This window comes from Syngnathoides biaculeatus, chromosome 7, assembly GCF_019802595.1.
Source record: "Syngnathoides biaculeatus isolate LvHL_M chromosome 7, ASM1980259v1, whole genome shotgun sequence".
NCBI classification, from domain to species: domain Eukaryota; kingdom Metazoa; phylum Chordata; class Actinopteri; order Syngnathiformes; family Syngnathidae; genus Syngnathoides; species Syngnathoides biaculeatus.
The window spans coordinates 20973367-20988857 of NC_084646.1; the positions used below are offsets into that span (position 1 = coordinate 20973367).

General features: G+C 39.3%; 1 protein-coding gene across 6 annotated transcripts in view; it reads right to left on the bottom strand.

The window, feature by feature from the left end:
• The window catches only part of negr1 (neuronal growth regulator 1), a 212992-nt gene that overhangs the window by 153839 nt on the left and 43662 nt on the right, over positions 1-15491 (bottom strand). For 5 of the 6 annotated variants that reach the window (XM_061825427.1, XM_061825426.1, XM_061825425.1 and 2 more), the window contains exon 2: positions 2318-2556. In XM_061825427.1, the coding sequence (XP_061681411.1) occupies positions 2318-2556 (239 nt within the window). Of the gene's footprint in view, positions 1-2317; positions 2557-7903; positions 8474-15491 lie in introns of those variants that run through there. The other variant, XM_061825428.1, reaches the window with a different exon arrangement.

Genomic DNA, 15491 nt, shown 5'->3' on the forward strand with positions numbered 1-15491 from the left:
TGCTGATTTTTATTAAAATTGTTTCTCTTCAATCTTTTATTCTGTTGGCACAATACTTTTTATATCCATCACTCTTGCTCTCTCTCAATACAGTGTATGCATTTAGGCCTGCCACAATAATTTTTTTTAATGAATCTTCAGTGACCGAAATAAGTAGTTTACCACCATTTTTCTCATGAGGTCACTGATGGGGTAGGGACACATGCCAGACTTTAGTGCGGGCAACACGGGATCAATTCCTGCTGAGTGATTGTGTTGCTGAGTGCCTTGCAACTGACTGGCGACAAGTTTAGGGTGGATTCTGGCTTTCACCCAATATTAGCTGGGATAGGCTCCGTCAGTCCCACAATCCTTATGAGGAGAAGCGGGTTGGAAAATGAACATGAACATTACTTACTAACTATAGTTCCAAAGGTGCTTTTGACCTGAATATTTCACTAGATGTTGGGAATAACCAAAGTAAAACATACATTCAAAGAAAGTATATTAAATAACCTTGGAAAATAAGTTGTATGTAAAACTGTCGGGAAAAAAAGTATTAAACATGTGAAGAAGGGCAGGTGCAAAAAAGGCATTTAAGGCTATGACAACAGCTAAAATCTATCAGTAATCAAACAGCAATTGCACCACTTGTCAGTGCAAATGAATATTAACTGGTGGAGTCCCAATTGACTAATGAATTAATACTCGTCGGAGAGAAAGGTCAGTGCTACAACAAACCGGTGCTCACCATGCATTTCAATAGGAAATGCTACCACACTTCTGGCATTTGTCTTTTTCTCTCTCGTCTCAATTTTGTGTCGCCAGTTCGACAGCAACTGCTGTTTTCAAGATACGCATTGGAATCATTTCAATTCCTTGTCCTTGCATCAGTGATGTAGGCGAGTTGTCTTACATACAGTACACCTCCCTTATGTCGTCTTTAGGACTGTCTCTGGAATAAAACTACTTTGAAGTTTTGCTTTCCCATTTGGTTTTTGATGTGTAAAATACAACCTGCAAGTTGGGATACGAGACTTGGTTCGAGCCTTGCACACATATATTAATAAGCAATGTTGTGCGTCAGAGGATGCAGATTCATCATGGTTTATGATTCTCTGATTATGTTTGTCTATGACACAGAACGCACATCAAATAAGATCCCTTTACTAATAATTCACAGTAGCACAGAACTGCATTGTGTTTGCACATCTGTAATGTTAGGAGTGCTAACTTTCGGCATTGATATTGTTTGAGAGAAAACAATCCATGTGGTTAACTCACTACTTGAAATGTTGAGCATGTTAGCATCACCTGAAATTACAGCAATCTTTTCATTTACACAGTGTGGCCAGATTAATCCACTGATCCTATAACATTTAAAGAGATTCAATAAATGTCCCAGTCAGGCCACCTCTGAAAGTTTGTGACTCATCACTTGCCATTGCTGATGTGAATTAAAAAACAGAAAGGATTTAACTCGTATGACAGTTTGTCTGAAAATTCTTGCATATGCAGGTAGATTCCTTACCAAAGATTTATAAACCTCTGTCTTATCACAATAAAGATATACAACATAGCATTGTAAAGATATATTTAAGAGAAAGCTGTCAAACAACAGTTTTGATGCATCCAAACTCAGCCAAGATGGCAAAGAATAATCTTGTTGTGGTTACAACCTTTTAACTTTTAAATGCAATCATTGCCTATGTTAGAGAGGGATGCACATGATAAGATTCTATTTTGGCCTCCAAGGACCAACTGTATGCTCCGTGTTTCATTTTGACAGCTTTTGTTATATATTTGAAGATTTGCTCCTCTTCAATTAAATATTACATACAGAATCCTACCACACTTTTCATCACAGTCTCAAAAGAATCACTTATTGTATTTTGCCAGCTCTGACTAAACCAAGGAGACTAAATTAAAAGTGCCTCAGTTAACCAAGCCTTTATTTTATTTTTATCCTATACAGCCTTAACCTCAATTTGAATAGATCAAAAGTCTGTAATGGCTTTGATATCCCAATGGAGAGAAATTAGTCTTAAAAATGACTGAATAGCTGTTGCATTAAATACTTGTCAACATTGCAGCATATACAGTATGTCATTTAATGCTGTTTAAGCATAATTGGCATTACTTGTGGTCTTTGCCACTGGTTCAGATGACCAGGGTCCGAAAATGGAAATAATGTCAACATGCTTTTTTTGTTATGTACGGTTACTGGCTTCTAATGCTTAGTTTCAATTTAACTTAGAGAGCTATACTCAAAGAAAATGACCTTCACAGGAAAAAAAAAAAAAAAACCTGACAAACAGAAAAGATCAAGTCTACATACCTTTTACAATGAGGTTGAGCAGTTTGGGCTGTGGGTTGCGCTCACTTTGAATTGAACATGTATACTGACCATCGTCCGTTACATCCACCTTTTGTATCTGAAGGCTGTACTCATGTTTGTCTCCAACGCTGGACACAATGGATACGCGTGGGTCGGCAGACCACTGGTCATTCCCTGCAAAAATTATTCTTGAGCGGTTCAACCAGGCTCCTTTTGAGATTCCATCTAACAGGTAGCACCTGGAGGAATAAAGGACAGTTTGGTCAGATTGGAGGACGTGCTGTGTTAGAAAAGTTTAAAAATATCAACCAATGTCATGTATGTACTGTTTGCGTGTTTAGCACGTCTGACAAATGTACATATTTATCATATAAGAACAGGGAGCAAAATCCAATTTAGGCAACTATTTTTTTTTTTTAGAAAATATTCAACAAATGTCAAAGGAAAAATGGGTATTGAATCGTTCAATAGCCACCACGCCTGAGAACTCAGCAAATCTAATGAGACTCAACAACCATCGAAGGCAATGACTCTCAAAGTATGGCAAAGTGGAGCCCCGCAGCCCTCAGAGTCCAGCATCTGCAAATTATACTATTTAATTTGTTTCCATTTTTTTGTGCTAATTTTTTTCTTATTGTTTCTAAGATTCAAATAAAAAAGATATACATATACTTAAGTGATAAAACCTCTGGCACCTGTGAGATATAGATACTGTTACATTCGTAGTGTCTTTGTGTGTGCACGTGTGTATGTGTTGGTTCAGCTTATTCCTTTCTACTAAATTAATTACATTTTTATTGAAATCAATATAGATAAAAGAGATTTTATTTGAAGAAACATAAGTATTCCATATGATTTATTTCTGCATTAACTGTATTTCTATGTATATTTGTATCCAGTGAATCGATTTTATTATTTCCCTTTTAGGACTCAAGGTATGTATTAGGGCACGGATATATTTTAATGTGGAGTCAAAATTGTTATTCTCTCTCCATGTGACATTCTTCCTCTCACGATGAGTGCACCAATAAAGAGTGCTTCTATTACAATATATACATTTAAGAAATTGGCAGATGATGAAAATATACACAGCAGCAAAAAAAGAAACCATTAATTTTGGTATTTGGAGTTAAAAGTTTGAGTATCACAGATCAAAGGGAGCAACTCCAAAGATGTGATTTGTATTTTTCAAAGGCTTTAATTGTGATGCCATCCGAGAATGATATGACTGATGCCAAAGTGATGATGTGTGTTGATAGTCATAAACGTAATACTAAAAGATTTCACTTAATATTTTGTTGCAGAGCCTTTGGATGCGATCATAAATTTTGTGTATCGCTCAACTATTTTTTTAGGATACCTCCTCCTGACCAAACTGCTACAAATGTCTGTTTGAAATGTGCCTTCCCCAGACTGCACGTTTCAGTTCCTTCCATAGGAGGACAGGATTTAAATCAGGACCCATGGAAGGCCACATCAGAGTCATTTGGAGAGCTGTGTGTTTTGGGTCATCACCGATAGAAAACCCAGGACCTGTGAATGAGTCCAAACATTCTGACACTGTGCAGCATTAGTGCAATACACAGTGCTCTTTGTAGTATTCATTTTTGCATTTGAAACCTGAAGCTGTTGTGTTCCACTTTTGTCTTATCAGTCCCAAAGGTATTCCTGAAGAAGGTTAGCGTGTAATTCATTTGAATTTTGGAAACCTCTAGTCTTTCGGGAGTGTCAAGTTATTCTAAGGACCACCATGTATTTTGTTCATGTTTTATTTATTCTCATTTCGAGGTGCAACAATTATTGGAATGATTAACAACTAATCAATTATCAAATTATTTGACAAGTATTTCAAACTAGTCCAAATCTTCAACAGTAAATATTTTCAGATTTCTGTAGTACTACATGATGGCAGAGTGATTATTGTGAGTAAAATAAGGCATTTTAAAACATTGATGAGCATTTTTGCTCATTTTCTGGCATGTTCGAGACCAAACAACTTGACCAAACAAGTATCTGAAACACAATTATTTATCGTAATTTCTAGAAAATAATGTGCAAATTTTTCCGCAAATATTTTCAAAAAGTTAAAAGAGCGCATTATATTTAGGTATGGATGAAAAATAAAAAAATACAATCACATTGTGTAGTCTTATACAGGTACATAGAGTGGTAAAAAATGTATACATATAATTTCAAATATGATCTTCGATGTCTTATGTTACACATTTATATATATTACGGTAATGTGCGCCCCCAACCTTAGCTCTCTGAGCTCCAAGATCAGAAACGACTGCCCATGAGTTTGTTTTAACTTAAAGGCCAAGTGTCATTCTGATAAACATTCTAAAATAGTTGTTGTAATGAAAAATAGATATAACATTATTCACTTCAATGTCCATACGAAAAAATAAATGTGGGCAGAGAGTGCATCATCCATGCGCAAAGTTGCAGAAGTGTCGTTCCGCGACATCCAAGTGGTCGCCATATTGGTGCATCCTCTGTCCGTGATGTCACCTGGACATTCGCCAATGAAAACATGCGGTGCACCCTGACTATGGGAGACGAACACGCCCCTTCTGACACGGAAGCTCTTTTCGAAAAGGAGAACACTACACAACTGAATGAATTTACCGGGGCAATATTACACTATTGTTTCGAGCCATATTCAGATGAAATGCGATCACGGCCAAACCACCTTCCATCCAATCCACTTCTGCGGTGGAGATGAGCCATTGCGACTCATTGCAGCCGGCCGGTGTAGCTAATTTTCGGCCCCGAGGTGGCTTATCACGGAGCCGAGCCATGCTGTTTTAGGGGGTTGTTCACAGCTGCTGCAGTTCGTGATGAACAACACCGTCGAGCCGGGACGCTTTACTGCATTCCCGTCGCACGCGATTGAGTGAGGCAGAGCTGAGCTGTGCTGCTTTAGGGGGTTGTTCATAGCCGCCGCAGTACGTGATGAACAACACCATCGAGCCGGGGAGCTTTACTGCGTTGTCACCGAACGCGGCTGAGTGAGGCAGAGCCGAGCTGTGCTGCTTTAGGGGGTTGTTCATAGACGCCGCAGTACACGATGAACAACACGGTCGAGCCGGGGCGCTTTACTGCGTTGTCATCGCACACAGCTGAGTGCTGCATTGTGGCAGCATTCTTCAGAGCCGCTGCCGTCCGGGAGCCCGTGCGCATCGCTGGCGAAGTGCCGAAGCAGCCCGACACCGGCCGACACGCACATCGACACATTTCGTACCGGATCTTTTGTTAATTTATGAATGACGGATTACGTGGTCCGCCCCAAACTATTATTATTTTTAGTAGCTGTATACACACCTACCTGCCATTTGGAACCCACAAAGCTCTCGTCCTCTACACCCGTGCAATCCATTTTTCACGACGAACCGGGTCTCTTGCAAACTTATGAAGGGTAAATCCATCCTCCCGAGTGTTCAAGCAATGTCCAGCAATGCAACGAGCCAGCATTTTGGCTAACACGAAGGAACAACGAGCTACCTTCTTGGAGGTAAAACTAATGGAAACAAATGAGTCCACTTGAGGGCGGGTCTGTCCTTTACGTCACTTCCTGATTCTTCTTGAAAATAAATCCCTCGAGAGGATTTTCATGGTGGGAGTTACAAAAAGCTGTAAACGTCAAAAACATGTTTTGTTTTGTGGGTACATGTCGGCTGCCGTTTTTTTTATAAATGACATACTAAAAATCATCCATTTCATGACAGTGCCCGTTCAAATTGTGTGCTTTTTTTCGGCTTGTCCCGTTAGGGGTGCAGCTGCTTTTAAAAGAAATGTGTCACCACTCGTGCTGATGACACCGTCAACCTGGAAATAGCGCGGCAGTCCGAAACTACGATAGGTTAATGACTTCAGGTGGGTATCAAAATAACATACGCACATAAAAAAGAAAATGGGAGAGGGCACACAATTTAAATACTAGCTTTTTTTAAAATGTGCCAATTACGCTCGTTTCTACATAGTTTGAGTTCACGTTGTTTTGATAGCCACCTTAGGCCACAGTGAAAGCTGCTACAGATAGGAGCCAAAAGGAGGGGAAGAGGCTGCGCAGCGCAACCCAAACTCTTGGGATTCAAAACATTTTTCCTCACAAACGCCATAGCTGGCACAAAGGATGACACGCGGTATGAGTAAGATGGGATGTTCATGATACAATGCAAGAGGCACCTAACTGTACCAAGTCATCAATGAGTTCCACAGCGAAGCACCAAAGGTAGCTATTATGGATCTTTTTCAGAGTGCAGATGAGTCAGATGCTTCTTTTGAAGGTTTGGCCAAGGATGTTTAAAGTAGTGGATAAACTGCACTAAGCACAAAATTTGAATTCACAAATATTTAATGCCAAAAATGTTTGTTAAACAGTGTTTATAGTTAATATTTTTAACACTGTAATATGTGTTATCAAAAGTATAAATAAAATGTTGCGCCATCATTGAGCATTTATTTTAATTGGTTGAGGGATTCTGTTCTGACAATTATAGGGACTAGGACAAGTGTGTCCTGCGGCCTGTCCCAAAATCATATTGCCGCTACATCAGCACATCTACAATGATTATTATTAGGTTGTTGCATGGACAGTTTTTTGAAAAAAAAAATACAAATACAAACCTAACAAAATATAAATACAGATTTTCCAAGCATGAGCATATGGGTAGTGGCAAATTAGTGGTGCGCATTCTACATTGAAGGGTTTTCCAGATTTTTTTAGGTCAACTATGGAGGTGCTCCTTATACTTCAGGACGCATTATACTCGAGAAATTACGGTAATCTTTTTGCATTCTCTGTGCTGTAAATTTGAAATAATGTCCTCCATCCATTAATTTTTACAAGGGTCGCAGGAGGGGTGTAGCCTACCCCAGCTGTCATTGGGCATGAGGCAGGGTACACCCTGAACTGGTTGCCAGCCAATCACAGGGGACATAGAGACAGACAACAGTCTCACTCACAATCACACCTAGGGGCAATTTAGAGTCTCCAATCAATGCACGTTTTAGGGATGAGGGAAGAAACTGGAGTACCCGAAGAAAATCCACACAGGTATGGGGAAAACATGCAAACTCCACACAGGCGGGACCGGGATTTGAACCCTGGTCCTCAGAACTGTGAGACCAACGGTCTACAGCTTCACCAGCATACCACCGAAATAATGTTCCGGTTTTAAATAAATGGATGAAAATTAAAACATGCTTTACTTGACATAGTTCAACCAATAATTTAAAAAATAATGACATAATAATAATAACTAATAATCATTTCCGTATTTTTCGGACTATAAGTCGCAGTTTGTTTTTTTTATAGTTTGGCCGGGGGTGCAACTTATTCTCCAGAGCGATTTATATGTGAAATTATCAACACATTACAGCCATCCACCCATTTTTTGAGTCACTTATTAGTTATTTTCACACTGACAACCATAGGAGGGTGCTCTTGGCCCGTGTCTCTCTAACTTATAACTGATGAGGACTGAACAAAAATGCCATTGAAGAGAAAATCATATTCTGCAGATTATTTTAAATAACATTGTGATGATGTTGCTAACCAATGACGATAAAAATACTTACCACAAATGCGACTTGTCCTTCATCGTTAGATTAAGCTTCATGCAGGCGTTGAGACTTCCGTCCAATTATCGTGAACGTAATTCAATTTGATTTGCCATCATGATGGTGGGACGGTGAACGGTTCTTGCCGACAAAGGCATGTTTTTTATTTGTTTGATTATCTGTTTTTAATGCGAAGTTGACAAAATGTTTATTGGCAACATCGAGGGCGAATACTTTGGGATACTTCCCATCTGTGAATGTAGAAACACAGCAGAACCCTCCCTTTCCACAAAGGCTGTTCATTCTTATTGAAAATGTTGGTACTCTTCATATTTTTTTCTTTCAGCGACCTTTGTCAAAAGTGTTTCCAAAATTACGTAGTTATTCCGACACGATCGGCATTCGACTCGACTTACTAAGACAAACTGTCTCTGCATCAGTGCAAGAAAACAGTTTGTGGGTGAATTTGCCACGCAACTTTCCAGGAAGACATTGCATGGCTCGACAAAGTATGGGCTTCCGTAACAACAAAAACCATCCTGTCTGCATTCAGAATGGCTGGAATGGGCATGTTGTAACCGCAACCGACGATGAGTCTGCCGTAAGTGATGTAGAAGAGGAAGCGGCGCGTCGTCTACTTCTGGAGTTGGCGGACTTGTTTGGATGTGACACCGAGGATGAAAATTTTGTTTGAATTTAGTTACCGGGTATTTGGAGTGACACGGATGGCTTTGGTAAACTTCTTAGTATGTTATTTATGTGAAAGTTATCAGAATAACTGTTAATATGTCAGCCTGTTGTTGCCTCTATTGTATTTTTAGTTTAAATTGTTCGTCATTTAGATTTTAAATGACATGTCTGTTCTTGGTGTTGGATTTTATCAAATAAATTTCCCCCAAAAATGTGACTTATACTCTAGTACAACTTATTTGCTTTTTTCTTCATTTCTATGGATTTTATGGCTGGTGTGACTTATACTCCGGAGCGATGAATAGTCCGGAAAATACGGTAGTTGAAGTTCATATTTTATTACCAGAAGGGGAACAACAATTTTGCCTAGTATGTGTATAAGTCAATGGTAGTGCAGAGGTTCTCAGAGATGAATTCAATTCTTCCATTATTTTCACTGCGATTGGCTGGCAACCAGTTCAAGGTGTACCCCACCTCGTACCCGAAGATAGCTTGGATAGGTTGGATAGGTAGGACCCTTGTGAGGATAAGCGGGTCAGAAAATGTATGGATAGATGAATGGAATTCTTTTCAACTCGTGGAGCTTTTTACAATAACCATGTTATTGACTCGTGGATGGTCAAGTCAAGTTTATTTGTATACCCCTGAATCACAAGTCTCAAAGGGCTTCATTGCCCCACAGTCGAGAACTACTACCCACTCCCAATTTGGGCATGGAAAAAGATAGACAAACAGACAGACAAGTATAACCTGCCTTTCTGAAAAAGTCAGCTCGCAAGGCACTATCAAGAATGGATGGATTGGTCCATGTAGCACAAAACCCGAGTAATGGTGTCTTATTGTAAATATATTTTTTTAGAGCAATTAAGTACACAACTACATACAGTAAATGTAATTTAAATATACATATTGCTTCATCTTTTGATCGGATTGGGCTATCAGCAATCACTTTTTTTAAACTCCCTGATCTGTGGTAGGCTACAAAAATCCTCTTAGTGTTAAACCTACAATGAAGAAAAATGGTATTTGAACACCCTGCTGTATTGCATGTTCTCCCACTTCGAAATCATGGAGAGGTCAAACGTTTCCTGTAGTTGTTCACCAGGCTTGGACACACTGCAGGAGGGATTTTGCCCCACTCCTCCACACAGATCTCTAGATCAGACGGGTTTCTGGGCTGCCGCTGAGTAACACGGAGTTTCAGCTCCCCCCAAAGATTTTCTATTCGGTTTAGGTTTGGAGACTGGTTAGGCCACACCAGATCCTTGACAGGCTTCTTACGGAGCCACTCCTTGGTTTTCCTGGCTGTGTGCTTCGGGCCATTGTCATGTTGAAAGACCCAGCCACGACCCCTTTTCAATGCTCTGACTGAGGGAAAGAGGTTGTTCCCCAAAATCTCACAATACATGGCCGCGATCATCCTCTCCTAAATAAAGTGCAGTCATCCTGTCCCATGTGCTGAAAAACACCCCCAAAACATGATGTTACAACCCCCATGCTTCACAGTAGGGTTGGTGTTCTTGGGATGGAACTCATCATTCGTCTTACTCCAAACACGGTTACTGGAATTATGACCAAAAAGTTCAATTTTGGTCTCACCTGACCACAAAACACTCTCTCATGACTCCTCTGTATCATCCAAATGGTCAGTGGCAAACTTAAGACAGGCCTTGACATGTGCTGCTTTAAGCAGGGGAACCTTCCGTGCCATCCATGATTTCAAACCATGATGTCTCAGTGTATTACAACAGTCACCTTGGAAACGATGGTCCCAGCTCTTTTCAGGTCATTGACCAAGTCCTGTCGGGTAGTCCTGGGCTGATTCCTCACCTTACTAATGATCACTGAGACCCCACGAAGTGATGTCTTGCATGGGGCTCCACTCCAATTGAGATTGACCGTCATGTTTATGTTTCTTCCATTTTTGCTCTAAAAGTGCACCTTTTTTCACAAAGTTGCTTGGCAATTTTGTCCATAGCCCTTTCCAGTCATGTAGAGTTGTACGATTTAGTCTCTGGTGTCTTTGGACAGCTCTTTGGTCTTGGCCATGTTCCAAATTGGAGTCTTACTGATTGTATGGGGTGGACAGGTGTCTTTATGCAGCTAACGACCTCACACAGGGGCATCTGGTTCTGGATAATACATGGAGTGGAGGTGGACCTTTAAAGGCGGACTAACAGGTCTTTGAGGGAATTCTAGCTGATAGACAGGTGTTCAAATACTTGTTTGCAGCTGTATCACACAAATAAATCTTTAAAAAATCATACATTGTGATTTCTGGATTATTCTTTCAAGATTATCTCTCTCACAGTGGATATGCACCTACAATGAATATTTCAGACCCCTGCATGATTTCTAAGTGGGAGAACTTGCAATATAGCAGGGTGTTCAAATAGTTATTTTCGTCAATGTATTTGTCACCTTCTGTCAAGGCTTTCTACTGTACAGGTGAAATGAGGGAGCCAGCCAACTTTGAAACATGTTTGTGGCCCTGTCGAATGAAGCTCCTACCTGGGCCAAAGTCATAATCAGCATCAGCATAGGGAACAAGTATACTGTTGCTTAATAAATGGTTGATAATATTAGCTTTCTGCCAACTAATTCACTAATCCAGCTCATGTACCAAAACATGCAAAAGAGCCCATTTTTCACATACTCATTGCACATTGCACTCACACATCCAGGAAGTCCCTGTTTTGTCCTTTTCTCTGTCTTTCTCTCTCCTATATTCAACATTAAGTGTCATAAAAAAGCACTATATGCCATAGTGGCTATTGCAGAAAAATTACACACAACAATGACATAGAATATAGTAATAATCAAGAAGAAGAATTTTAACTTTTGCTACTTTTTATTTGAACATAGATAAAGACACCGGGTGCCAGTGCCACTTCCGATTCCCATGTGAAATCTGAATCTTTATTCTTTCCGGATTACATAAAGACAATTGTAAAGCAGCCCACTTTTCAAATATATATTTGATATAAATTATGATGATAAAAGCATGGATTTACAAGTATGGCTGGACCACATTCACCCAACCAAAATCTCTACTTCAGATTTTCCTTCATCTTGACTGACTTGTCCTTGATGTTTATTCACCGTCCGCTTATCAGTATTTAGTGTCTTTGCATTATCCCTCTAGAAATGATTACTGTTATCTCTGCCTTAGTAATCCCTTACCAAGGTGTCATTCTGATGCTTGTACTTATATACCTCCTGACAAATGCATATCAAAAGAGGCAAGTTTTGACATGAACCGAAACCAAGGTTCCAGGTTTTGTTTACTGAAACCACTCTGATTTCTATCTTTCATGTGGCCTTCAACCTTGCCATAATTTTTCAGATTAGTGGTTGTAATTAAGGTGGCATGGTGGAGCAACTGGTTAAAATGTTGGCCTCATAGTTCTGAAGTCCAGGGTTCAAATCTCGGCCCCATCTGTATTGAGTTTGCATGTTCTCCCCGTGCCTGCATGGGTTTTCTCCGCCAACTCTGGTTTCCTTCCATATCCTTAAAACATGCATTAATTGGACACTCTAAATTACCCTTAAGTGTGATTGTTCCCTGCGATTGGTGAGCAACCAGTTTGGGGTGTACCCTTCCTCCTGCGCGAAGATAGCTGGGATAGGCCCCGGCACTCCCGCGGCCCTTGTGAGGATAAAAAAATGGATGGATGGAGGGTTGAAATTAAGCCAGTCGCCTGTTTGTCAATGAAGCTGCCACCAAGCTTTTTGCAAACTTGTAAAGCAGACATCTGTATGAATTTAACAAAACCACCAAAGATGAACACTCAAAAGGTGGTACAATTTGGTGTTTAACTTACATTTTCTGGAAAAAATACAAAATTTTATTTTAGAAAAGATGAAGCCTTGTTGATTGTTTAATTACTTAATTACTTAACGTACACATCAACAAAAAAATACACCTGGTGTTTGTCAAAAAACAAGCAGTACAAATTAATTCCATTTATACCTATAAAATACCACCAGGTGATGTACTGTAGCTCTGATCCCTTTCTATATTGTGTCTGTCAGGTATTTGACCATATTTTACTGTATTTTGTTTTATTTTACTGTGGTTACAGGCCCTGTAATGTGAAAATAAAATGCTATTGTTCATTATTATTGTAATGTAATGCACACCAACAAGAGTGTTTTTCACAACCCAGCAAAATTCAAACTAATATAAAAAAAGCATGACGTATATGAAATGAGGTTGCAAAATTTGAAAACTACAGACAACCTCACAGCACTGAGATGATGTGGGCATGTCCGATGAATGTACACCCCGTTTTGCTGTCACCTGTCACTCAAGTATTTTGGGAGTTCAGTACATTATTGTGTTTAAACGTCTGTCTTGTGAGCCACAAAAGTTTAATTAACAGTTAACCCTCCCTAAAATATCTCTTAAGTGGAGCTACACATGACACAAAATATTAGACATCTCCAGTTAACTTAATCTGAAGTGACACTGTTGTCAGGTCATCTTTTTTACACCAAAACATATCTGAAACTTTACATTCGGGCTGTCAGGCTGCCAGTATTGAATTTCTTTGGAATACATTAGTTCATAAAAGGCAACTTTTTCTTTATTTGGTACTATTTAATGATGAAACAAACAATTAAAATAAAACTCTGCCACATGAACAGCATCCTCCTCTTCAAGCATTCTCATTCTGGAAACTAAACTTGACTAAAAACAGGCTGTTTCAACTTTTTTCTTCCCTGTTACCAACTGCAAAGACTAATCTGAAATGGATCCTAAAGGCAAACATTGAGTACAACATTTTTTCCGTTTTTATTGATCATTTCTGAATTTAAAGTTAGCTCAATGTGTTGTGACATAGTCCCTAACATTGCTCCATTCCTTCACATAATTTACATTACCATTTGTAAAGTAATTAGATTATTGTAGGTGCGCTTACTAATGAATACAAAATCTACTTGCGTATCTAGCGGATCAACTCTTGTCGCCGATGTTGTGTGTGCATCGCTGTTCCACTGGGATCATAACCTGGACCACGACTTGCAGCATTTCAACTCAAAAATAGATATGACCAGTGCAACAAATAAGACGCGGGCTGAAACATTTGTGCAGTGAGAAGAACAAACAAAAGTACTGTCTGTGGGTGCCATTGACAATTTCTGGGTTTTGGGAAGTGCAGCCATCTTTACAAGGCAAACGGTTTCTGTCTGCATAGACAAAGGGTTAAGCTACTGGCTTCCAACATTTCTTACTAGGTACATCATCAAGGACGAAATGTTGCAGTTGTTTCCAAATAATGGGGGAAGAAGAGATAAGCTGACACGAGGTGCATTAGGGTCATTCAAACAATCAGCTGAGCAAATGACAAATGAGATGATCCAGCACTTTCACTCTCCCACAACTCTCCCTGCCCTACCAGAGCCAAGCCTAATGCAAAACTCACTTTCTACTAGCCTAATTGCAATGGTCGGTCCGACGAATAGAGTGAATCCCCCCTTGCCTGAAACCACAGGCTAATATGATGCGAAAGGCCCCTCCTCCACCCATGAAGAATGTTGTCTCTGAATCCGACTGATATATGCAGGGTCTTTTACAGACTAACTCAAACATTATTGTGATCAGACATTGTTCATCCCTTTAATTACAAGGGATAGAAATTTCAAAGATATGGCACAAAAAAAGTAGAACTACACACTGAGTGAGGATAAAATGTGAATCTATCTAACAATTGTCTCCAATTATCGCTGTTTTAATACCAGGTCACTGGGTAAAAAATTCAACCATCCATCCATTATCTGATTGATTTATTATCATTCCACAAAGGGTCGAGGGAGTGCCTGAGCTTTTCCCAGCTTTCTTCGGGCAGGAGGCCGTTATACCCTGAAATGGTTGCCAGCCAATCGCAGGGTACATAGAGACAGAAGAACAAATGAACTCAGAATCACACATAGGGGCAATTTAGAGTCTCCAATTAATGCATATTTTTGTGAAATGGGAGGAAACCAGTTTGCTCAAAGAAAATCCACACAGGCATGGGGAGAACATACAAACTCTAAACAGAACTCCACACAGACAGAGCCCGATATTGAACCCGGGTTGTCAGATTTGTGAGGCCAACCCTCTAACCAGTTCCACCACTGTGCTGCCGGGTAATAAATCAATGATGATTAATGACATCATTACAATCTATGAGCTGAACTTTTTGTTATTAATGAAACATGGTAAACAGAAAATATCTGTAATAGCATTTTAAATAAGGCAACACCAGCAAATTTCTATTTTATGAACAAGTGTCAAAGAGGAGGGAAAAGGTGGTGGTATTGCTATTATATTTAAGTCATTATTTTAGTGTAAAGAAATTATATTGGGTGAATTTAGCTCTTTTGAATATCTGTATTTTTTTTAAGTTAAAGGTGACCCAAAGTTTATTGTTGTAATAATTTATAGACCTCCAAGATGCAAAAGAAAATTTGAAGAGAATTTTTCAGAACTGCTGTCAGTTATTTGTACTGACTGCAACTATTTTGTCGTCACAGGAGACTTAAACACGAAAATAATTTCATATGACTACAGTTCAGTTGAGGTGTTGTCTCTGTGTAAAGCAGACAAATACCTGGATGAGCCAAATTTTATTCAATTAAACCACAACAAAACTAAGATACTTGTTTTTGTCAATAAAGAAAAGAGGATTCCTGTTAGTAAATACCTGGACTCACTATCTTTAAAAATCAAAGACCAAGTCAGAAAAATTGGTGTTCTGATAGATTCCGACCTGACTTTAAACAGTCATATTAAATTGATTGCTAAAACTGTCTTTTGACATCTGAAGAACAAATCCAGAGTGAAAGCTTGCATGTTTCAAGCAGACCAGACTTTTATCTAAAGTAGACTTGACTATTCGAATAATCTTCTGACTGGACTCCTCAAAAG